Source organism: Podarcis raffonei, chromosome 4, assembly GCF_027172205.1.
Source record: "Podarcis raffonei isolate rPodRaf1 chromosome 4, rPodRaf1.pri, whole genome shotgun sequence".
Taxonomy (NCBI): Eukaryota; Metazoa; Chordata; class Lepidosauria; order Squamata; family Lacertidae; genus Podarcis; species Podarcis raffonei.
In genome coordinates, this window is record NC_070605.1 from 90,587,860 (window position 1) to 90,611,654 (window position 23,795).

Consider the following 23,795-nt stretch of genomic DNA (forward strand, 5'->3'; position numbering starts at 1 on the left):
CCGCAAATAACCCAGAGATGCATTTAAAATAAAAGGACACATTCTACTCATGTAAAAACACACTGATTCCTGGACCATCCATGGGCTGGATTTAGAAGGCGATTGGGCCATATCTGGCCCCCGGGCCTTTGGCTGCCTACCCATGCCTTAAAGGTAAAGGGACCCCTGAGCGTTAAGTCCAGTCCTGGCCGACTCTGGGGTTGCAGCGCTCATCTCACTTTACTGGCCGAGGGAGCTGATACACACAGCATCGGGGTCATGTGGCCAGCATGACTAAGCCGCTTCTGGCGAACCAGAGAAGCGCACGGAAACACCGTTTATCTTCCTGCCGGAGCAGTACCTATTTATCTACTTTGCACTTTGACGTGCTTTTGAACTGCAAGGTTGGCAGGAGCAGGGACCGAGCAACAGGAGCTCAACCCGTTGCGGGGATTCGAACCGCCAACCTTCTGATTGGCAAGCCCTAGGCTCTGTAGTTTAACCCACAGTAACACCCTGCCTTAGGGTGTCCCTTTTTCACCAGAGAAATCCTGGAAGGTATGGTAGGACATTCCTATTTACATTGGAGAAATGATCTGACCTCTGAGTCATCTGAAGGCTTGGGGGAAGTTTTTTAACGTTTAAAGGTAAAGGTAAAGGTACCCCTGCCCGTACGGGCCAGTCGTGTCCGACTCTAGGGTTGTGCGCCCATCTCACTTAAGAGGCCGGGGGCCAGCGCTGTCCGGAGACACTTCCGGGTCACGTGGCCAGCGTGACGAAGCTGCTCTGGCGAGCCAGCACCAGCACAGCACACGGAAACGCTGTTTACCTTCCCGCTAGAAAGCGGTACCTATTTATCTACTTGCACTTAGGGGTGCTTTCGAACTGCTAGGTGGGCAGGAGCTGGGACCGAAAGACGGGAGCTCACCCCACCGCGGGATGATTCTAACCGCCGACCATGCGATCGGCAAGCCCTAGGCGCTGAGGTTTTACCCACAGTACCACCTGCGTCCCTTATTTTTTTAACGTTTAGGGAAGTTTTTTTAAAATGTTTTATTGTTTTACAATATTATGGCTTTATATATGTTGGAAGCTGCCCAGAGTGTCTGTGGCAACCCATTCAGATGAGTGGTATAGATAGTAAAATAGTATAATTAATGAATAAAGGCAAAGGGACCCCTGACCATTAGGTCCAATCGTGACCGACTCTGGGGTTGCGGCGCTCATCTCGCTTTACTGGCCGAGGGAGCCAGCGTACAGCTTCTGGGTCATGTGGCCAGAATGACTAAGCCGCTTCTGGCGAACCAGAGCAGCGCACGGAAACGCCGTTTACCTTCCCGCCAGAGTGGTACCTATTTATCTACTTGTACTATGACGTGCGTTCAAACTGCTAGGTTGGCAGGAGCAAGGACTGAGCAACGGGAGCTCACCCCGTCGCGGGGATTTGAACCGCCAACCTTCTGATCGGCAAGTCCTAGGTTTAACCCACAGCCCCACCCGCGTGCCTTAATTAATGAATAGGACATCCCTATTTTCATCAGAGAAATGTTGGAGGGGATGCAAATAGAAATATAGGATTGCATGCAAGGTTAGTTCCACTCACAGTAGAACCTTTGAAATGAATAGGCACAGCTAGCTTAGATCACTCTCACTTATCTGAAGAGCAGGTCTTATGTATTAAATAATAAAGTATATCTGTACATGTAGAGAATCTTTTGCTGAGCATCAGCAGGTTGACCCCATTTATGATTAAGGAAGAGGGCTTTCTTTTAGATTCGATGTGAGCTTAGGCCTGTGTTAAGTTGTGGGTGAACATATCAGATGACACAGCGATTCTTCAAACAGCTCTTGTTTATTCACAGGTCAGAACAGAACTGAACTGAAGGGTTCAGTTAGCCTGCTTATATAGAACTCCACTACAACGCAACAGTAACCGCTTTCTGTAACTATCCAATCACTGAACGTTACTTTCAATCCCTTATTTGCATATACAGACCTGAGTGAAAACTATCTACAGTATCCCCCTGCTGGCCCAGGGTGAGAACTTCAGTATATAACAGCCTGAGCCTTAGTACCTCTCTTTTTAAAAAAAAAAAGAAACTGTGCATAGCTGTCACCGTATCAGTTCAGCATTTGGGGAACTGAGTTTCCCCCCACCAAAACAAAACAAAACTGTCGGGAAAGAATCCTTTGAAAGCCCATGGTAGTATTCTAGCATTATCACTAAACTCAGTACCTGCCTACTCACTCTCTTATCACAGAAGTGACCTGGGGGGTCACTTCCAAACACTGCCAATATGCAAGGCCATACCCTTTCCTCTTCAGAACAGAGCTTCTAGCCAACTGATAAGCAGAATAGAAGGACTGTTGCTACTTTCTATGGCTGTCTTCATTGATTGCTGTATTTACGGAAAGTTTGGCTAGATAAGCATGTTGTATCTGCAGCATACAGAACATCTATGTGTCTCGTATCTGATAGCGAGTGTAGCGTTTAAGCTCACCCCTGTCATCTTCTTGATTAATGATTGCCTCGATGCCTTAAATTTGACACCATATTAAGAGAGGATTACACACGGAAGATAAAGGTGCTCTGCAGTGTGAAATGATTAGTGTTTCCAATGTCTTTTTTTCCAAAAAATTAAAATAAAATCAAAAATCAAATGCCTGTATCTTATCAGAACATACCGCAGCCCCCAAAAATGAACCAGGTTTCAGAGATCAAGTGCTTTCGAAGATTTGCATTAATTCATACCTTTGGGGGGGAAATGACCTAATCCAACCATATAAATTCTAGATAAATTTAGATTCCTAATCAATTACTCTGAAGACCCAACTAGAAACTTGCAATTGCTTAATAGTGCATATTCAAAAGTTTGTTTACATGACCTCAGACCCATTGATCCGCTAGATTGGCTTAAGATTGGCTCCTGCAGTTGAAGCATGATCCTTATGCGTGAGAAGTAAACCAAAGGAAGCTGATTCTCTCCTGCTTTTCAGGAAGCCTCAACGCTTTCAGGAAGCCTCAACGCTTTCTGTACTTGCAGGGTTCCTCACTCCCCCTGATAACCTTCGTGCCCAATTGCTTCCAAAGCATTTCTAAGATGCTGCTCAACACATCTTTTCCTGACCGTTTTTCATGGCTGTCAGCTGATTAATCAGCTATTCTTTTTTATTTATCAGATGCATTCCTCCAACTTCTCTTAATAGGCTTTTAAGGCTTAACCCTTTAACATATCTGATTACTGCATTTTATTCTACAAAAAAAACCTCAGGGTAAGTTCCATTATTAGGGTAGAGAAGTAATAACCTGTGAATTCATAAAAGGTAACACACTTTGTTTGAAATAATGGTCCTATTTCATATTTTCATTTAAAAAATAACATAGAATACTATTGAAGACATTTTAGCATCATGTTGGACGGGGCGGGGATAGGCCCCTCAAGATAAACCAAATGTTTTTATTGCGGACCTCATGCCATTAGTAATTCATCAAGTGAAAGTTTTTCTTGCATTACTAGTGACATAAGGTCCACAATAAAAACATACATTTATTGAAAGATGCACCACTGGACTTTGCAAGAGCTTGCCAATTCCAGAGGCAGTTGTTTTGGTGCCAGCATTTTTAATAAAATAGGAGGTCCTTCCAAATTGGTCTAAGGGATTGCTGCTAAATTCCTCTGCACTTTGGGGCAGGTAGGCACCATTTTATTCCTGTGCACCATCCATCCACCATCTTGATTTATTCTCCTGACACTATTCTCCTGCCCACGGCAATTGAAGAGACCCAACGCTCCTTTGGAGGTCTGTCTCTTGCCCTATATTCTCTCTTTGTATCTGCAGTAGCATCAACACCATACCCTCTTTCCAATGAAAATAGGGACGCCCTGTTCCATAGTAATAGTAATAATAATAATAATAATAATAATAATAATAATAATGTTATTTATACCACACCCAACTGACTGGGTTGCCCCAGCCAATCTTATACAACTTATTATATAAAATATAAGAAAACATTAAACATTAAAAAAACTTCCCTATACATGGCTGCCTTCAGATGTCTTCTAAAGGTTGTATAGTTATTTATCTCCTTGGTTTGGGGGTCGCATAACCATACCCTCCAGGATTTCTCTGATGAAAATAGGGATGTCCTAAGAAAAAGTGGGGACACGGGTGGCGCTGTGGGTTAAACCAAAGAGCCTAGGTTCGCAGCTGGAGACTGCGCCTGCATAGAATTTGCCTCTGCTCTTCCCTCTTCAGTGGAATGCGGGTGGCACTGTGGGTTAAACCACAGAGCCTAGGACTTGGCGATCAGAAGGTCGGCGGTTCGAATCCCCGCAATGGGGTGAGCTCCCGTTGCTCGGTCCCTGCTCCTGCCAACCTAGCAGTTCGAAAGCACGTCAAAGTGCAAGTAGATAAATAGGTACCACTCTGGCGGGAAGGTAAACGGTGTTTCCAGAAGCGGCTTAGTCATGCTGGCAACATGCCCCAGAAGCTGTACGCCGGCTCCCTTGGCCAATAAAGAGAGATGAGCACCGCAACCCCAAAGTCGGCCACGACTGGACCTAATGGTCAGGGATCCCTTTACCCTTTACCTTTAAGAAAAAGTGGGACATTCTGGGATCAAATCAGAAACCAGGATTGCTTCTGAAAATCCAGGACTGCCCCTGGAAAACAGGGACACTTGGAGGGTCTGCAACACTCTGCCCAAGTTGGGATGTTGTTCTGGACATCCTGGGTTGCAAACAGGGCTCTGGTTTGCATCTCTATCCTTGACCTGCCTGTTCTTTGAATCCATCAGCGGCCTTACATTTTATTTAGCCCCAGTGCATGCTCATGCTTGAAGCATCCGAGATAAAATTTCAAGTCATGATTCCTTCACCACACTTCAATTGAAAGGCAATACCCATGAGTCTAAGGGCATATTTTCTACTAATGTCTTCACATCCCTAAGAATACGGTAGGAAGCTGAATGCCTGATAAATAAATGATATGTGCAGAACAGAGCACTCCTTGTACCAAGCAAGAAAACACTGCATATCATTAAACATTAAGTGTAACTCCATGTTATCTTATTCTTTCAGCTGAGGATGACAAAAGATTGACATGCCCTTAAAGCAAAACAGATAGTGCTAGGTCGCCTAAGAAATTAAGGGCATTACACTAGACAGCTGTATTGCTCCCCAGCCCCAGCTATCTTTTAAGCTCTTTTTTTATAACGGATAGGTTGTCCGAGTATCTTAGTAGAAAAAGCTGGGATAGGGGAAGTAGTTTCTGGCTGTTAGACCGATATTCCTATGTTATATTTCCATGAGAATAAAGAGGTTCTGCTGAAATGCTAGCTAGATCATTAATAACTCTAGTTTTGACAGGAAAAAACACACAGATGCAGCAAATATATACATTCCAACTTTCCAAATTTATGAAAGACAAACCCTATTTTTTTGGTACCTGTCCAAAGTAAATCACTGTCCCCAGTTTACCTTCTGGGGAGACTCTGAAGATGTCTTTAAAAAAAAAATAGGGTGCCCACATTTATGTATATTTATTCATTCAATTTCTATCCTGCCCTTTCTTCTCAAAGAAGCCCAAGGTGGAAAACACGCCAATATTTTGTTTAGAAAATTATAGAAACTGTTAAAGACATTCTAAAAACAGTTATCTCACAGTTGCCATGGAAAATGTCTTTCAGCCACCAAATGTCTAAATAAAGAGGAATGATTTTAAATTTCTCCTGAGAGTCAATGGGGGAGGTAGGCATACCTTACCAGGATGGCAAGTGGACTTCACAAATGGAGAACCACCACTAAAAAGGCCCTGTCACAGGTCAATGGTAATCCAGATAGTTCATGGTGACAGCACTACCAAGGCCTCACTTAACAACAGTAGGGTCTGATATAGTTTTTCTTTAAGGTACTTGGCCCCAAGCTGTTTATGGCTTCATAAAGTGAAATGTGCCTTTCAGTCTTGATAAATAAAATAATTCCCTTGCACTACTTCCTTGATCACAGAAAGATATTGCAAATAACGCTCCCAATATTGCTAAGCTTGCCAAAAGAAGTAAAACCCATTCCATAAAAGCATCTGTATAGAGTAGGTAGACTTTTCTTAATACTACAATTTTCATAGGAAAAAAACCACAATAATCCATACATATAAATGATCTAGAGTCTTTTATAACATTGTCACCTCTGTGTATTACATGCAGAATAAGAATACAATTACTTTCTCACCTGATCATAGCGCTTGATCAAGCCTTGAAATTTCAACAATAAAGAGCTTGTCCATTCTGAATTTTTAAAGATAAATTTGTTAACCATCAAATGCTTTCAGCTGCAAAATAAAATGTTCATGCAACTTTCACACCCAATTCTAAACTGCTTAGAATTTAACCGAATTGTCTGAAGACACAGTAATAACCTCAATCTTGTTACATCCTTTGTACATAGCAGTGCCAGTAAAGGTAGTCTTGGGACTCAGCTATTTTAGTAAAGAAAAGGTGTTTTATATGTATTCTAACACTGTGGCACCAGATAATAATAATAATAATAATAAATTTTATTTATATCCCGCCCTCCCCAGCCGAAGCTGGGCTCAGGACGGCTAACAACAATAAAACAATACAAAAGTACAACACAAACAACACTCTAAAATCATTCATTATAAAATAAATTATAATTAATTCTGTGGAGCCCCATCTTCATCAACATGATTTCCCATATTAAAGTTTACGTTTTCCTGAAACACATTTTTGATGTGTCTAGATCCAGCCTTTATGGTATCATTCCAATCCATAGCTCTCAACTTACAGATTTGAAAATAAGGGACCAGCAGCCTCAAAAATAAGGGATCAGCAGCCAAAATAAGGGATTTTCCCAGCACAGGTATGTTCAACTTATGAGCCCCTCCAAGCCAAAGGCAGAAAGCCCAGCCAGCAGCCAAATGAAGCCTCAAGCGGTGGTTCCCACAGCGCAGCAACCCAGCAAAGGGGATGCAGCAAGGAAAACCACCATCACCTCTCCGCTGGGAAGCGCTGAGCAAAGGCAATGCAGCCGATTTGATCTGCACAAGGCATGCAAGCTCCACCCCCCAGTTGTTCTTAGACTCCTTATTGGGTGAGCAACGCAGCCAAGCAACACAGTTGGAGCCTCCCTCCTCCCTGGCCGGCAGGGAGGGAGGGAGAGGAGATGCTTCCTTTGAAACCCGGGAAATTTAAGGGACATCATCAATAAGGGACAGCAGCAAGACACGGCGCTGGGATAAGGGACTTTCCCGCCAAATAAGGGACGGTTGACAGCTATGTTCCAATCAAGTTGCATGTTTCCTCCCAAGAAGTACAGAGGTGATCTTTAACATGCTGGTGTTCATTGTTCGCTGAAGTAGACGCTACAAATTATAGCAGATTAGCGTATCAATACATGGAGGTTAACCTTGCTGGTGATTTGGTTGGCTGCATGTGTTACGATTAAACTGCAACAGGTGAGGGAGACAAATTATCCTTGGTGTAACTGAACATGTTCCCACTTTGACTGCAATGAAGCTGGGTAGCAAGAGGAGGAATAAATTTCACTGTTCTTGATATATAGTGAAGGATATAGCTGGTTTGCAACCTTGACCACGTGTTAAAGTTCAAAGAATAAGAGGCACGCAGGCAGAGGATCATAATTTGATATTTATTACACAATAATATATTGTGGAGGTCCTTAAAAAGCATTAGATGTGTTCCCCAGGCTATTTATTTTTCTTATACCTGATTACAACTGGACAATATGAGATACCCAACAAAAGCAAATTATAGTCCGGATAAATATTTTAAAATAAAACTCTGCAAAACAGGAGCAGATGAAGTAAAAATTGTCAATGCAGAACTCCAGGGTTTCTGTTTTATCATCACCCCGCCCTACCCTGTATGTTTCTCTTTGTACCAACAACACACCTGCCTTTAGCTTTGCTCTCTCCCTGCATATGTTACCTCACTAAGCATTTATGGCTTTATGGTTGCTGATGCTTGAAGCAGTATTTTTTAAAGATGTCTTCTGTTTCTACATTCAGACCCACAAACACGTTGAAGGCTCATCGTAAATTGCATTGAGGGAGGAATGTGGTCTTTGAGTTGAACAAGTTTCCCCACCATTATGCCCTGGGGCGGGGGAACTTGTTCAACTCAAAAGACCACATTCCTTTGTGGGGAACTTAACAGGGGATGCGTGCCAGAGGTAGATGGGGTCAGAGGCAAAAGGGAGACTCTCCTGGAGTCTACCTTACATATCTATAGGCACCATTCCTCTTCTCCAAGGCTGTTGGTGAATTATCAATCTATGGCCTTTTAACTTTTTGTTACTATGCTACGCATTCTTGTGTTTTTATATTATAAAACATATGGTGATCCTCAGTTGATGGGCAGTATAGAATTATTAATATTACTTTTATCAAGGCTGGCAACACCAACCTTGCCATGTTGAAATCCACTGAAGACAACCGCAGTGCCTAGACACTGACAGGCAGGTCGTGCATCCATAGCAATAATAATAATAATAATAATAATTATTATTATTATTATTATTATTATTATTATTATTATTATTATTTATTTGTACCCCACCCATCTGGCTGGGTTTCCCCAGCCATTTTGGTGGCTTCTACAAAGACCAAAAATACACTAAGATGCCACACATTAAAAACTTCCCTGAACAGGGCTACCTTAAGATGTCTTCTGAATGTCAGGTAGTTGTTTATCTCTTTGACATCTGATGGGAGGGCGTTCCACAGGGCGGGCGCCACTACCAAGAAGGCCCTCTGCCTGGTTCCCTGTAGCTTTGCTTCTCGCAATGAGGGAACTGCCAGAAGGCCCTCAGAGCTGGACCTCAGCGTCCGGGCAAAACAATGGGAGTGGAGGAGGAATCATATGACCAGAGGAGGAATGACCGCTGGGAGGAGTGCAGAGAGAAGAAACCCCATGACGCATCTACAGCAAACCAACTGGACACCTTCATCTGGCCCAGCTGAAACAAAACATGTCTCTCCTGTATCAGTCTCTACAAGCACAGCAGGCACTGTAACCTCCCAACAGTTTGACTTCACCTCGAAAAGTGCATTTCTCTATTGCTGCCGGAGACAGATGGATGCCAACCACTTAGGGAGGAGCAATGGGTGCAACTCTGTACAACTGGCTACACTCCAGCCACTCCATAGTCTGAGGTTTCTACACTAACACACCTCCATCCTTCTCCCAGACAACAAAGGGCAGTGCTCTGCAGAGGAAAACCAGTAAGGGATATGATCTGGGGAGAGTAAATAGCCTAAGGCAGGGAGGCAATAGGTTGGTGGCCTTCATGCATTTTGCAGTTTGCTTGGGGTGGGGGAATATTAAAAAATAAATAAAATGAAAGGGGAGGTGACAAGCACTTCCTTCACCCAAGGCGGGGGTGTGCTTGAAAGAGGTGCAGTTGGGCAGAAAGAGAATTTATTATTTGTGCTTTGTGAGAGACGATGTGCACTATGGCAGAGAAAGGAAGAGGTGTGTGTGGCTTTATGTGTGAGTGATAGAGATACCCCAATTCACATCATTTTAGGAATTAAACACCATATGCCATTCTTTACCCTAAGGAGTGCGGGCGCACAGGAAACAGGAAGGCAAAATTAATTTAAGGTTAAAACATGAAAAGTAGCACATTTTAGGATCATTTGTGGCAATTATTTTCTTTGCTCCATAATAACTATAGAAATGTTATCAGCGTACAACAACCTGGCACATTTGGAGAGAAAATGAGGAGGAAAGATTTGTGCTTCTGGCACTATAGATATGTAGTACCCAAGTTCAATTAAATTTAAATGTCTAACAATAGCCATTCAATGTGTAGAACCTAAGCACTGGCCAGAGATAAAGGTGCTCTTCGGGCAAAATCAGGAAGTCTGAAACACAGGGGAGGGGAATTGGTTTCCTCAAATGGCTCCTGTCCTCTTTTTCTTTTATCGTAAAAGGCTTTGCTCAGGGAAACCCTAAAAAACTATTTCTCGCTGTTGGTGGCTGCAGAAAGAGGAAAGATAATTGGGGGGGGGGTGGGAGGATACCATTATACCAACCAGTCTAGAGAATTACAGGGTTTTTAAAAAGCAAATACTGTGGATAAAACACAGATACTGTCTTACTTTAGACATGGCAATTTTCTGTTCCTAGCCCTTTCTGGCCTCCATTCCATCCACCTCCTCCGCCTCTTTGCAAAGAGTCAACTCCTAGGTTTATTTTTCTGGAGAGCACAAACAGCGACTTCGCCACCCTGTGTTTACGCATTTGAGCTCTTTGTGTGAAGAGCCCTCATGTGAAAAACAAAAGGTTAGACAGAGCCTCTCTCTACCTCAATAATTTATTCTGGCAACGATAGCATTATTAATTTTTTGCACCTAAAACACATGCAGTGCTACTACTGCAAATGTTTACATGGTTGCCATGGCAGAGACGGTTCCACAGAGCTCTTCAGGGACCTGTTGGCGACACAGCGACTGGGTTCTGCTCTTGAGCAGTAAACCCAAGTCCTTCTCTGCAGGCGGAAGTGGACGCCAGCCGCCTACTCTTCTTAGCATCTTGTGAAAACTTTTCACAAGATGGCAGTCAATTGGTGCAGCTTCCAGGCAGGCTTAAGCATCAGCATAACTCATCTTAGAAATTGGCTACTAGGCTGCTGACACCAAGGCAAGAGCTGAGACCTTGGGGGCTACACAGTTGAGTCCAATTTACACAGTAGAGTCCAACTAGCTTTTTAAAAGTAAATCATTAACAAATGTCAGTTTTTATCCTATCTTTCCTCCAAAGGGCTCAGGGTGGACTGAATCAAGGGTTGCCAACATGGTACCCGCAGGTGCCCCTATGCCCGCAAAGCTATTCCCTGGCACCCACAAGGTCACCTCTCGTTGCTGAAGTTTGGCTTGAAAGAAGCATTTTATTGTAGCCATCAAAATAGGTTATGGTTTGTGCTTGGTTGTTATTGAAGTGTGGTGCCCATGTTTTCCCCCAGTTTGGACCCAGGGGTCCAAAAAGTCTGGCAAACGCTGGCATATATAGTTCAATTTTCCCTCTCATGACAGTCCTTTGAGTTAATGCTAAGCTGAGAAATAATGGCTGGACTGAGATTTGTGGTTGAGTAGAGATTTGGACACAAGTTTCTTTAATGTTGTATTTTAATCTTGTTTTTAAGTTGTATTCATTCAACTTGCTTTTATTATTGCTTGTTAGCCGCCCTGAGCCTGGCCTTGGCTGGGGAGGGTGGGGTACAAATAAAATTATTATTATTATTATTATTATTATTATTATTATTATTATCATTATTATTACCCAACCCAAGAATCTAAACACTGTACCACATTGGTTCTCAGGTCGAGCCAACAAGGCAACAGAAATACTTTCCTGCAATTCCACTTCTGCCTGTGACCGGCCCAACATTTAACAAACCCGAAAGGATGCCCTGGCTTTCTGTCTCCAACCCCACCTAAATTATCCAATCCTTGTTCTTTCCATGTCCCCAGGCCTCTCCCTGGCACATCAAGACATCCTGTTCTCTCATTCCCATGGGTGTGCACCTTGTTGCAAAAGACTGACCCTCTCCCAGACTGAACGTGTGGTGGCATGGAGTGGGGACCCAGCATATCCCCATTTCCTCCTTTCATCAACATGGAGACACAAGTTTGCAGAAAGAAAGCTCTTGGAGGAGAAATGCTTTCCTTTAGAAAGACAAAAAAGCAAACCCAAATATAGTAAACCGCAGCTGTCACAGCCATATTCACCTGATATCATTCCCAGCACCACATGTCAACAAGGGATTGTAGAAAATGGTTCCCCCGCCCAAGATCTGAAAATATGGTTGTATTTGTAAAAGTTTTCAGTCACTTTCATTCATCTCCCCCCCCCCAACCTGTGGATATGACCTTCAGAGTTAAGGGCAACCCGTTTGCTTTCTCAGGAGAGAAGCAGAATATCTTTTTGGACATTTGAGCAGGGAACCCCTTTCATCGGGTAGAACTGGTTAGATCTTCTATTACTGAGCAACATTGATTAGACGATAAAAAAACCCACCCACCTAGGGGTGTAAAGCACAGCAAATTACTATATTTAATAAGTGCCACCTAAGTAGTAACAGATGACTCTCAAGGTAAACTTTAACTGTCAGTGGTCTCTTATATTAACCGCCCCCCAACCTACTACAAGTTTCTAATCTTCTTAGAGCTAGCCTAAATGGAACTTTACCTCTTACTGAATGAAAAGGTATTAGCACACCCTTGTAAACTGAAAAAGATCAAAACTTATGAATGCCCCATTTTTGCTGTTTTAGTTTGCTTCTTTGTTGCTATAGTGTTTGTTGTGTTGATATAAACTAAAAGCAAAACACTATATATATCTATATCCCCATATCCCGCTATTCATATCATGTCCTATTTGTTTATTACAGGGGTGCAAATTCCATAATTTGTTGAATGCAGAGAAAAATACATTATTTGCCAGGTGGGAGAACTGTTTCTTCTAATCGGCCTGAAAGCAAGTGGGATGCACATATTGCCTGCAGGCTTTTCTCACGTAAGGAGAAAGTGCAGTGGCATTTTTAATACTGATTTATTGTTGCATTAATGTTTTGTAGCCTCCTTACATCACATACATGAACCAAATTATGAAGATGGGCAGCACCCGCAGAAATGAATTGAGCATGCTGACGGATAAACGAAGCTGACAAGGTGACAGTAACCCTGGCTCTCCAATGTGACAATTCCCAACAGGTATATATCACACATTCATCACCCGAGTTCCTCTCTCAATCTACAGTTGCCTCCTAGCTTTAAGGAGGAAGGGTTGCTGGTGGCAGCTTTTTCCATTGCCTCATCTCTTTCCCCTAGATAAAGAATTGCTGTCGGGATGAGATAAAAGCTGCAAACCACTTCTGCACATATTTTTTCAAAACAGGGAAGAAGGGCAACAGACAAATTTATTAAGAATAAACTTCCCTTTTACTAACAGTGCTTTTTGTGTCTGGTGGTGCTCACAGATGCAGGGTAGCCATTTTTTGCTGGCACCCATCATCAAGATACGAGTACTGGCCACGTAATTCCGTACCAAAAAAGCACTGCTTACTAATATTATTATTATTAATATGTTGATAAGTTAAGGCAATAGGTTTACTAGAGAGAAAAGATGAGGACAGGAAGTCAAAATTATGTACTAAATTGATACTAGGAATACTTACATTCTGTTGTTGGAATTTTGTTCTGATAAGTTTGATTTATAGATAATAATATGTCTTGAATGTATGGATGCAATTATGGTTAATAAAGCATTAAAAATGCACTGCTTACTAAGCACTGCTTATGTCTAGGGGAAAGGTAAAGGTAAAGGTACCCCTGACAATTAAGTCCAGTCACAAACAACTCTGGGGTCGCGGCGCTCATCTCGCTTTACAGGCTGAGGGAGCCGGCGTTTGTCCGCTTCCGCAGACAGTTTTTCCGGGACATGTGGCCAGCATGACTAAGCTGCTTCTGGTGAAACCAGAGCAGTGCACGGAAATGCAGTTTACCTTCCCGCCAGAGCGGTACCTATTTATCTACTTGCACTTCGACATGCTTTCGAACTACTAGGTTGGCAGGAGCTGGGACCAATTAATGGGAGCTCACCCCGTCACAGGGATTTGAACCGCTGACCTTTCGATCGGCAAGCCCAAGCGGCACAGTGGTTTAACCCACAGCGCCACCCGCGTCTAGGGGAAGCCCTGACCCAAAAATATAGAGTTTTGATCCTGGAGGAAAAGAATGATAACATCCTGGACACTGAAGGTGCAATCCACACTGCATTGGGGCTTAACATAGTCAAAGCCCTTTCAGTCATGCTGGCAAGGGGGGCGGGGGTGAGAGAAAGGCAAACATGTGTGCCAACCTAGAGCTGGTACAAGAACCAGGTCCATACACAGGACCCAGCTCCTTTTGACTGAGGTGCTTCCAGACAACATATTTGAGCATTCGCTTGCAGGCAGATTAGACAATGTTGGCTATTTAATGAGCATTCTTTCTGATGGTTTGAGGGTAAGTAAGATGACCTTGAGCCAAATGAAATGTTATCCCACACATTCCAGTACATTTTCTCACCACTTCCTTTATTGCACAAAGTCTGGTGTTTGGGGAAAGCAGGCTTGTTGAGCAAGACTTCTCAATTAAATATAACTGCACAATCTGAACATTGCCAGTAAGTGAATACTACCTGAAGATATTGAGTCTCTAAGAACCCTAGATCACAATCTCATTCTGGAAGTGCTGACCCTAACATGGTATGCACACAATAATTATGTCCTTATGTTTTATTTCCCAAACACCAAAAAGGTAGGCACTAAACACAGATGAGGGTTTCGAACTTCAGCTGCTGAGTCCAGCATCAAATAGAAACCGCAGCAAGATGTCCAAAAAGCAAGAGGTAAGTTCTCCAGGGTAAGATGCTAAATCAGAGCAACAAGTTATGAGGGCAAAACTAATATTACACAAACGTTAACCAACTAATAATAATAATAATAATAGAAACAGGAGGCCATTTTCATTAACACTATGGCATTGTGGGGAAGAGAGCATGTTTAGTTTGGTCTTAAGAAGGCTGACGTAAGTGCCCACATTAGTTATCTTTTTTTCTGTGAGTGGAGTATCCCCTGTAAGTTTATGAGTATCTTACCTCTCCCTATACATTGTGGTATAGATTGAATGTTGTTTATTTCCTCAGTCCTAGCTGGACAGGCCATCTTTTTTTCCTCCTTTAAGGAAGTGGGGGTTTGGGGGGAGAAAATTGGAAAGTGCAGGCATAGAGATATCTTTGACTTCCATGGGCATCTGAGAAGGTGCAGGCAGTGTGTGGATTGCGGTGGCGGGGGGGAGCAAGGGAAGGATCTATCTCCTTGGAGAACTGGAGTTAAAGGGCAGGTGGAAAGGATTTTGTTTGTTAATTGCAGTGTTTTTTTTCTTAAAAAATGTTTAGGGATACTCTCATTTTGACCCCAAAAAATCACCATTTTGTACTTGAGATCGGGAAAAATAAATACAGTAAATGGACAAAAGTACAAAGATTCACAAGACATTTAGCTGTGCGTACCCCTGCGTCCCTCCCAGAAAAAAAGCACTGGTTAATTGTAATATAAAATGGTAGGGCAGCTCGGTCAGTAGAGAGCATGAGGCTCTTAGAACTACAGAGTTGTAAGGGGTCCCCGAGGGCCATCTAGTCCAACCCCCTGCAAAGCAGGAATCTTATGCCCAACATATTTCCAAATTTATGCTGTTGTATACAGAATTGTCCTCTGAGAATTAACCCCCTCTGAGAAACACAGTCATTCTATAGCAAGGGAAATCTGCACATGAAAATGACTGACTTGGATGTAGACAAGGAAGTAGTCTGACCTCCCTGCAATGCGGAAATCCAAACCAAAGCATCCATGAGAAATGGCCACCCAATCTCCGTTTGAAAGCCTCCAATGGAGAAGAACCTTAATCTCGGGGTCCTGGGTTCAAGCTCAATGTTGGGCAAAAAGATCCCTGCATTGCAGGGGTTTTGACTATGTCCATTCCAGCTCTACAATTCCATGATTTGTGTGTTTGTGTGACAAATGCCAGCTCCCTCAGCCTGAAAGCGAGATGAGTGCCGCACCCCATAGTCACCTTTGACTGGACTTAACCGTCCAGGGGTCCTTTACCTTAGCTTTTACACACACAATTTTAAGGTGTCACAAGGCTCCTCCCCGCCCCCAGCTCACTTCAGTCTGAGATGGTATTTCTGTTAGAAGCAAGAGGAGTTGCACTGAAGTTGTTCTGTGGTGACTGTTTGCACAGGCTGTTTTTGGACCACCAGTTGTTGTTTTTTTAAATACACACAGCATATGTTTTAAGGTCATCGTACATGCAACTCTAGTGTTCATTTGTCCAGAAGAAGAAAATGGGCTAAAATCACGCACCCACTGAGCTTCATAGCTGAGTGAAAGGACGCTACGCCACAGTCACCATACGAAAATTTTGTTCCATAAAGGGAAATCTGTATGCAACAGCATAAACTTGGAAGGGGGAATATGTTGGGTGTAAGATTCCTGCTTTGCAGGGGGGTTGGACCCTTCCCTTGCCTCCCCGCCCCCCCGGGGACCCACGCACTGCCTGCACCTTCTCAGATGCCCAAAGCATCTCTATGCAGCACATGCCACTTCCGCCCTTACTTGAAGCTAGCCTCCGACGCAGCGCAGCGCCTGCGCTTTCCTCCCCCGAAACCCCGCCCACTTCCTTAAAGGAGCAAGAAGGAAAGAAACAAGTCCGAACGACGCGCGAGCGCCTCCCCCTCCCGCCGCCGGCGTTTAACCCCTTCCGCTCCCCTGCGCCGCCATGAGGAGCTTCCCGCGGCATCTCCGTGAAGCGGCGAGCAGAGCGCCTGCGTAGAACCAGCGAGGGGAGCGAGAGGAGGCCATTGGCTGGTCGGGCCCGGCTCTATGAGGTAAGGCCGCCGTTCCCTTCGCGCGCTGTCCCGCTCCCGGCCCCGCCGCCGCGTGAGGGGCAGAAGGGGCCTCCTCGCAAGCCGGCGAGGAGAGCCTTCAATACTCCTCCTGACCTGGGAACATGGCGCTAAGCAAGCCTACCCTGTGGTGACAGGAGCCCTTTCAGTTCCCTGTCTTTCTCTCTTTCTCTCACCCACACATTTCCCCCCCCCCCTCCGTAATATTTGGAACCGACCCTGGGCATTATGCAGGAGGCGGCGGCGGCAGAATTCCGGGCTGTACCACTTCAGGTCGCAGGTGAGCCCCGCCTCGCGCTCCCGCCCCCAGGCGCATGCGCGCGTTGCCGCAGACGAGGCAGACGCTTCGGGAGCCCGGTTTGCCAAAGCGGTCTGGGCGGGGCAATAGCTGCGCTGTGGGCGGGGCGAGGGGCGTGGCCGGGAAAGTGCTTATTTGCATTTTTCCCCTCCTGCTTTGAGTGCATCTGTTGAATGCATCCCAGGGATCATCTAGACCAGCCCCCTGCAATGCAATAAAGTAATAATAATCACTATTCATCCTTTAATAATAATAATTCTTCATAATTTAATAATAATAATAAATTAATTAATTCTTCGTCATTTAATAATTAATTAATTAATTAATTAATTGCCATTTAATAATAATAATAATTCAGCATTAGTTGGCATCCCTCTGACAATAAAGGAGTGCACCTTTGGGGGTGAAGTCAAAATGTTGGAAGGTCATATAACCCAAGTCCCTGCAATGCAATAAGGATTAACAGTGGCACCATATCATTGTCGGCATGAGCACCGTGGTTGGGGTTGCAGCGCTTGGTCGTGGTCTTACATCATGTCCTGCCACTGCTGGCCAAGAATTTGAACCGCTGTCTGCATTTTTGCTCAACTGGGAAGAATTGTTCAGGGACGTTCTTCATCGCGGTGGTGTGGGGAACGAGCCTTTCCAGAGTACTTGAAGTTGACAGATGGTGCAAATTGCCGTTTCCACAGCGTCTGAAACTCCCATTGCTCTACATGCATTTTGCGACAGGGAATTTCATTAGCGCAAGTAGTTTCTGAGCTCTGGGCGCAGTATTGCACCTGAGATTTCAGATTAAGACTGCAGAGTGGAAGGAAAGGAGGATCATTTTCTGCCTCCCCGCTTCCAGCTACTCTCTGAAGACAGGAGAAGAGACCCTTTTAAGTATATTAGGGGGGTGGGCGGGGAAAGGACTAGGCCATGTGAAAAATGAGCATAATATTTTAGCTGCCGTTCATTCATTTTCAGCTTTGTATCCTTGTTATTAAAACAAACGTGCCTAGGCATTCCATTGTTGTGCCCATAACCTAGGTTTAAGGTGCCATTTAGCTCCCAGCTTTCATATCTCAGTTTCTAGCACTTGTGTTTCCCTTTTTGGAAGGCTAGAAATCTGGGAGGTATTTTATCACTAAGATTCTCACATGGCGAGAAGTTTTGAAAGCATGATTTTTCAGGAGTCTTCTTAATTAATGATCTTTGTCCTAGGGTGCCAGCCTCCCCAGTTTTCACCTGATGGAGAATGTGGCAGGCAACCTACCTGCTGGGGCAGTGGCTGCTGTGCTGAAGCCCAGTGAGGGACTACCTGAAGGGAGCTTGACAGTGCATGGCTATGACTTTGACCGTGGATTAGACTATCATGCCTTGCTCCAGTCTTACCTCACCACGGGTTTCCAGGCTACCAGCTTTGGGCAGGCTGTGAACGAGATCAACCGCATGGTGAGTAGCCAGGATGAGTCCCGATGGTGAGAACTGTGGTAGCTCAGGTGGGAAGGAGGAAAATTGGGCTGGATCTCATAACTGTGGAGTTAGCGTGCTGCTTTGTTGCAGCACATAGAGGCCTCTATAAATTCCTGCATGTATGCTCTTGTGTACATCACAGCATTCTTCTCTGACACCAGTCATGTATCTTGCACAAGGTGAGACAACACACATCTACACATACAGTGCTAAGAGTTAGCCAACACTGAAGTTGGCTACTCTTTTTACCCTTTCCCAGCAATATTCCATAGTCCTATTAGCTCTAAGCCTTGGGTATGAACAGTATTTTATAAGTCTGAGCTGGTATGATGTTCATAAACATCTACATTGATTGATAGGAAAGTCCTACTTTGATTGCATGGATTGAGAACACACAGTCAATACCTTCAGTGACTTCAAAAACTGCAGTTTACATTTATCTCCCTTTCTGATGATCACGTTTTCTGATTTGAAGATAAAGTGGCAAAACCAGTATTTTTCTCCAAATCTGCATATTTTGTGCATTGATGCTTCCCTCAGTTCTCTACAACCATTCACCAGTTTTTGTTTTTGTTTTGCTTCCTTCATATGTCACTAGCAAACTTCTTGCTGTTTGTACTTAGCTATTTAGGGCGATGATGTGCTAAACTTTGTGATACTGCCATTTGGTTGAATCCCTGCATTGTGCTGTTGTGCTGAAGCTTGATTCAGATAGTTGGGTTCTTCCTTGCAGATAGAAGCGAAGCTGACGCCACTGGCCGAGGATGAAGGGAACCATGCCGACTTGAATCCCTGTTCCCGCCACCTAACAGGCTGTACAATCTTCTTGGGCTTCACTTCCAACCTCATCAGCTCAGGTGTCCGTGAGACCATCCGCTTTCTGGTGCAACACAACATGGTATTGTCCAAACCTGGGAGGTGTTTCCTCCTTCTGTATATCAAGGAAAAATCTTCCTTTTCAGTTATGTGGTTGCGAAAGGGTAGAGAAGAACCCCTGGTGTTCTACACCAATATCATTCTTGTCTCTCTCATATGTTTTCATGATAAACATTGTATGCCGTCTTCTAATGGGCTGGAGAGAACTTTAAAGGAACTACCTCCGCTTATGGGAAAGAGATACTGGCTACTGATGCTTCATGACTTAAGGATGGATTAATCCCTTTACAGAACTTGGGTCTAAAGGATTCTCATAGCTGCAAGTCTTGGCAAGCACTACAGCCCACATTCTTTGGTTTGTGTAGGTGGATGTGCTGGTGACCACAGCAGGTGGTGTGGAAGAAGATCTCATCAAATGCTTGGCACCCACTTACGTTGGAGACTTCAGCTTGCGTGGAAAGGAACTACGACAGAGTGGGATTAACAGGTACCAGCAGGGGTAGTGGGGAGGGGACGGGTGCGGGTGGCGCTGTTGTCTAAACCACTGAGCCTCTTGGGCTTGCCGATCAGAAGGTCGGTGGTTTGAATCCCCGTGACGGGGTGAGCTCCCCTTGCTCTGTCCCAGCTCCTGCCAACCTAGCAGTTTGAAAGCACACCAGTGCAAGTAGATAAATAGGTACCACTGTGGCGGGAAGGTAAACAGCGTTTCCGTGCGCTCTGGTTTCCATCACAGTGTTCTGTTGCGCCAGAAGTGGTTTAGTCATGCAGGCCACATGACGTGGAAAGCTGTCTGTGGACAAACACCGGCTCCCTCGGGCTGAAAGTGAGATGAGCGCCACAACCCCATAGTTGCTTTTGACTGGACTTAACCATCCAGCGGTCCTTTACCTGTAGTGGGGAGGGCTGATGATCTGATGGCCACCGTTGGAAAACAAGATGGGTGATTTTTTTGTGACCAAAGAAATTGGCCCCTCCTGGGTTTCCTCTGGTTTGTATGATCCAACCAGTCTCATACTCTGCTGCGGGGAGGGGATTGACTGTATGTTTTAACTTCTGTGGGAGGAAGGAGCAAGGTAGCGGCAAAGTTCCTAGCCAGGCTTTACTTCCCAGCTGTGTCCTCCTCTCCTCCAGGATTGGGAATCTGCTGGTGCCCAATGACAATTACTGCAAGTTTGAGGACTGGCTGATGCCAATCCTGGACCAGATGGTGACAGAGCAGGACACAGAGGTGAGAGCTGAAATGTTAGGAATGGTGTGCCTTTGTGCTATTATTCTTTCCCCACCCCCCATTTATACCCCCAACATGGTAATTGCAAAAGACACTTGAGAGCTGTCTGCCGTGAGTTCTGGCCTCATCTTTGGAAATGGAAAAACTCCCAGCATGGAAGAGGATGAAACAGCAACGGAGACATGTCTTACTCTATCTAGTGTGTGATCTCAAAGCCATTTTTCCCCCCTGCCAGTATTGTTGGGTTTCTTATTTGCTCCCACATAGAGGATTTTTCTTTTCTTTTTCTTTGAAATCGCACGTATTAAGACTGTGCAGGTTCACCCCGGATCTTAGCTTGCCCACCGATCTGGGGAGAAGTTGGCATAGTCTGAAGTTGTGGTCTGTCTCCCTGCTTTTCAGGGGGTGAAGTGGACTCCATCAAAGTTCATTGCTCGGCTTGGCAAGGAAATCAACAATCCCGAATCTGTCTATTACTGGGCACAAAAGGTAGGCTGAGGAAGTCTTCTGTGCTTTAAGTTCCATATCTCGCCTTTCGTTAAGATTAGCTTCCAGTAATCTGGCTGAAATTCTGCTTGTTTGTCACTTCCTGATGGGATGCCTGCCTTCCACTCTTCAATCATCTGAGGGTCTGTCCTATGTATGTGATATGGCATAGCCTATTATTTTTCTGGCTTCGTAATTCCATCCATTTCCCAGCTGGTAGCCTTGACCCCTACCATCCAACCATTAAGGCATAGTCCTGTGTTGTGAATTTACTACTTTTCTGCATTTCAAGTCTGTCTCCCACTCGCACGCTCTGCCCTCCCTTCAAAGATACATTAACCTCTGCCATATGAAATACCCACTTCCGCTTATAATGCTAATTGTGTTCCTGGCAGAACAGCATCCCTGTACTGAGTCCAGCGTTGACTGATGGTTCCCTGGGAGACATGATTTTCTTCCACTCCTATAAGAAACCAGGCCTTGTGCTGGACATTGTGGAAGGTGAGCTGAGATTTGTGCAACATAAGTCTCTCCATGGTTTCTATTATGTACCTACCACTGGTTTCTACTTTCAGAGGAAGGGAGACAGCTAGTGGAATCTGTATGCTGTGTACCAGACATTCTGGGTCTACCAACCCCCAAAGTATGACGCTGTTTACTGTGCTGCTTGTCTAATACTTAAACTTATATCTCTCTCAGATCTGAGGCTCATCAATACGCAGGCCATATTTGCCCGGAAAACAGGAATGATCATCTTGGGAGGAGGACTTGTCAAACACCACATTGCTAACGCCAACCTCATGGTGAGGCAGATTGTGCAGTAGGGACAAATGCACAGTGCAGAAAGGCAGGGTTTGTTTGGGGTGGAAGATGTTGCAAAAGCATGGTATGCGTTCGTAGAACAAAGACGCATGGGTTGAGATGGCATGATGCTGCTTGCTTGCTGGCTTTGGGCATGGGGAGCTAATTCTAGATGCTGTTGAACTTCCATTAGAATCATAGAATCATAGAGTTGGAAGAGACCACAAGGGCCATTGAGTCCAACCCCCTGCCAAGCAGGAAACACCATCAGAGCACTCCTGACATATGGTTGTCAAGCCTCTGCTTAAAGACCTCCAAAGAAGGAGACTCCACCACACTCCTTGGCAGCAAATTCCACTGTCGAACAAGCTCTTACTGTCAGGAAGTTCTTCCTAATGTTTAGGTGGAATCTTCTCAGCTGACATGGCCACTCAGCCGGCATGGCCACTGGTCAGCAATGAATTCATATGCTGCATAAGTCCTGCCAAGCTATATAGGATCATTGAACCTATTAAGCCTTGAGTGGTTCACTCCAAGGCACCCCACCCCATGCAACTTTCAAGTGCCTCCCAGGCTGAGTCTTGGAAGTTCCTGATATTTGGGGGAAGGGAGCCCATATTTCAGTGAATGAGTAGACATTTTGCACACAGGTTCGGTTCCTGCCATCTTTTTAAAAGGATCTTGGCCACGAGGAAAGAACTCTGTATGAAATCTCATAGTGCTTTTGTGCTAATTGGACCACTCATCTTAAATTGATATGCTTTGTATCCCAGTTTCCCCTTCCTCTCCCCCCTCCAATTGCAATTAAAAGATCAATAAACGGACCACTTAAATTGATATAAGATAGTTTTGTATGTGCATCTGCGCTTATCTCCAAGTCCGTATGTGGAACAGTTGTATTTGGTATCAGATTTGCTGTGGAAGCAGACCTTTGGTTACCACTGAGCCAATTCTGCTCCGTATGCCTGATGTCATCGATTATTGTACCTCCTCAGAGAAACGGTGCTGACTTTTCTGTATACGTCAACACGGCACAGGAGTTTGATGGCTCAGACTCAGGAGCTCGGCCTGACGAAGCAGTTTCCTGGGGGAAGATCCGCATGGATGCCAAGCCTGTCAAGGTACATGCGGGGGAAAGGAGGGGACTGGCAGATCGTGGTATTGGCAGGGGTGGAACATGGAACTTGCCATCGGCAAAACGGGTGAGTTTTAGAGTAAACAAATGAAAAGCTCTTGAGGAGAGGCACTCTTCGGTATTCTTCTCTTGACAGGTTTATGCTGACGCTTCCCTGGTTTTCCCACTGCTGGTTGCGGAAACCTTTGCACAGAAACCAAATGCCTTTGCTCCAGAGAAGCAAAACGACTAAGCTGCGGACTGCTGCGTTCCCATGTGCTTCTCCCATATACCACTGCAGCTGCTGGCACCTGCACTGAGACTGTTTTGCAACATCTGTTTGGATGAATGGAAGGCAGTCAAACCATTAGCACGGCATCCTTCTCCGTGCTGAATAGAAGCTGAGCTCCAGTCTTATAATCAGAAAGCAGCGGTCTTGTTACTTGTGTGTAATTGCAACCCATCCTCCTCATGAGCCTGCCGAGAGGATAATGTTTCTCTCTTTTTGCTCTTGTAAACCCTATACACTCTGAGACACTTGGTGATATACCTGCCTCTCCAGCATGCTGCTTTCGTGATAGTAGGATGGTCCTTGGATTCTGAAGTTGACATTTTCCCCCCTCCCTTTAACAACTGGCCCAGCAGTATCTTTCTGTTCATGGCCTCCCTGCCCACTTCATTTTAATTCTTGGATTTTCTTCTCTGTCTCTTTTATTTACTGATATGACGTGTGTCCATCTGGAATCTGCTTGAGATCCCCCAGCCTCCAAATAAACGACTGTAGTCTTTAAATGTATGTGAGTGCTTTTGTTTTTGCTAGAGTTGGCATACTGTGCCCAAAACCCAACTATTAAAGGCCTGTTCTTCTGTGGGCCTTATAACTACAAGGGAAGGCTAAAGAAAATCAGAGCAGTTCATTTTTGCCTGGCTGAAATGGGTAGTTGGAATCTTCCCGCTGAGGAGAATTTTTATTTATTGAAAATTGAGCTCCAGCTTGGATATACCATTGAAAGAAATGTATTCCATTGCCGGTTGACTTGAGCCTCAAAGGACATTC

At 44.6% G+C, this 23,795-nt stretch overlaps 1 protein-coding gene and 1 long non-coding RNA gene across 3 annotated transcripts; both read left to right on the plus strand.

The window, feature by feature from the left end:
• The first annotated feature begins 10,466 nt into the window (after positions 1-10,466).
• LOC128411934 (uncharacterized) lies at positions 10,467-15,575 on the plus strand. The gene is made up of 3 exons (XR_008329969.1): positions 10,467-10,698; positions 12,606-12,741; positions 14,329-15,575. It is a non-coding gene; the product is annotated as an uncharacterized LOC128411934 (long non-coding RNA).
• Positions 15,576-16,294: 719 nt separating this feature from the next.
• Positions 16,295-23,021, plus strand: DHPS (deoxyhypusine synthase). 2 transcript variants are annotated; one of them, XM_053384558.1, is made up of 10 exons: positions 16,295-16,459; positions 17,982-18,212; positions 18,967-19,131; positions 19,475-19,596; positions 20,241-20,337; positions 20,740-20,826; positions 21,219-21,324; positions 21,523-21,626; positions 22,620-22,745; positions 22,896-23,021. In XM_053384558.1, the coding sequence occupies exons 2-10, from the start codon at positions 18,009-18,011 to the stop codon at positions 22,989-22,991; spliced, it is 1,107 nt and encodes a 368-aa protein (XP_053240533.1). In that variant the 5' UTR covers positions 16,295-16,459; positions 17,982-18,008; the 3' UTR covers positions 22,992-23,021. The 2 variants fall into 2 exon arrangements, with proteins under 2 accessions (XP_053240533.1, XP_053240534.1); XM_053384559.1 differs by lacking the exon at positions 16,295-16,459 and adding an exon at positions 16,476-16,757.
• The last annotated feature ends 774 nt before the right edge of the window (positions 23,022-23,795 follow it).

Bases quoted from the DNA above. Each gene is read 5' to 3' on its own strand.
- DHPS (XM_053384558.1), top strand. From the start codon at position 18,009: ATGGAGAATGTGGCAGGCAACCTACCTGCTGGGGCAGTGGCTGCTGTG. The intron at 18,213-18,966 runs GTGAGTAGCCAG...TCTTCCTTGCAG, and splicing joins TGAACGAGATCAACCGCATG to ATAGAAGCGAAGCTGACGCC. The intron at 19,132-19,474 runs GTATTGTCCAAA...TGGTTTGTGTAG, and splicing joins TTCTGGTGCAACACAACATG to GTGGATGTGCTGGTGACCAC.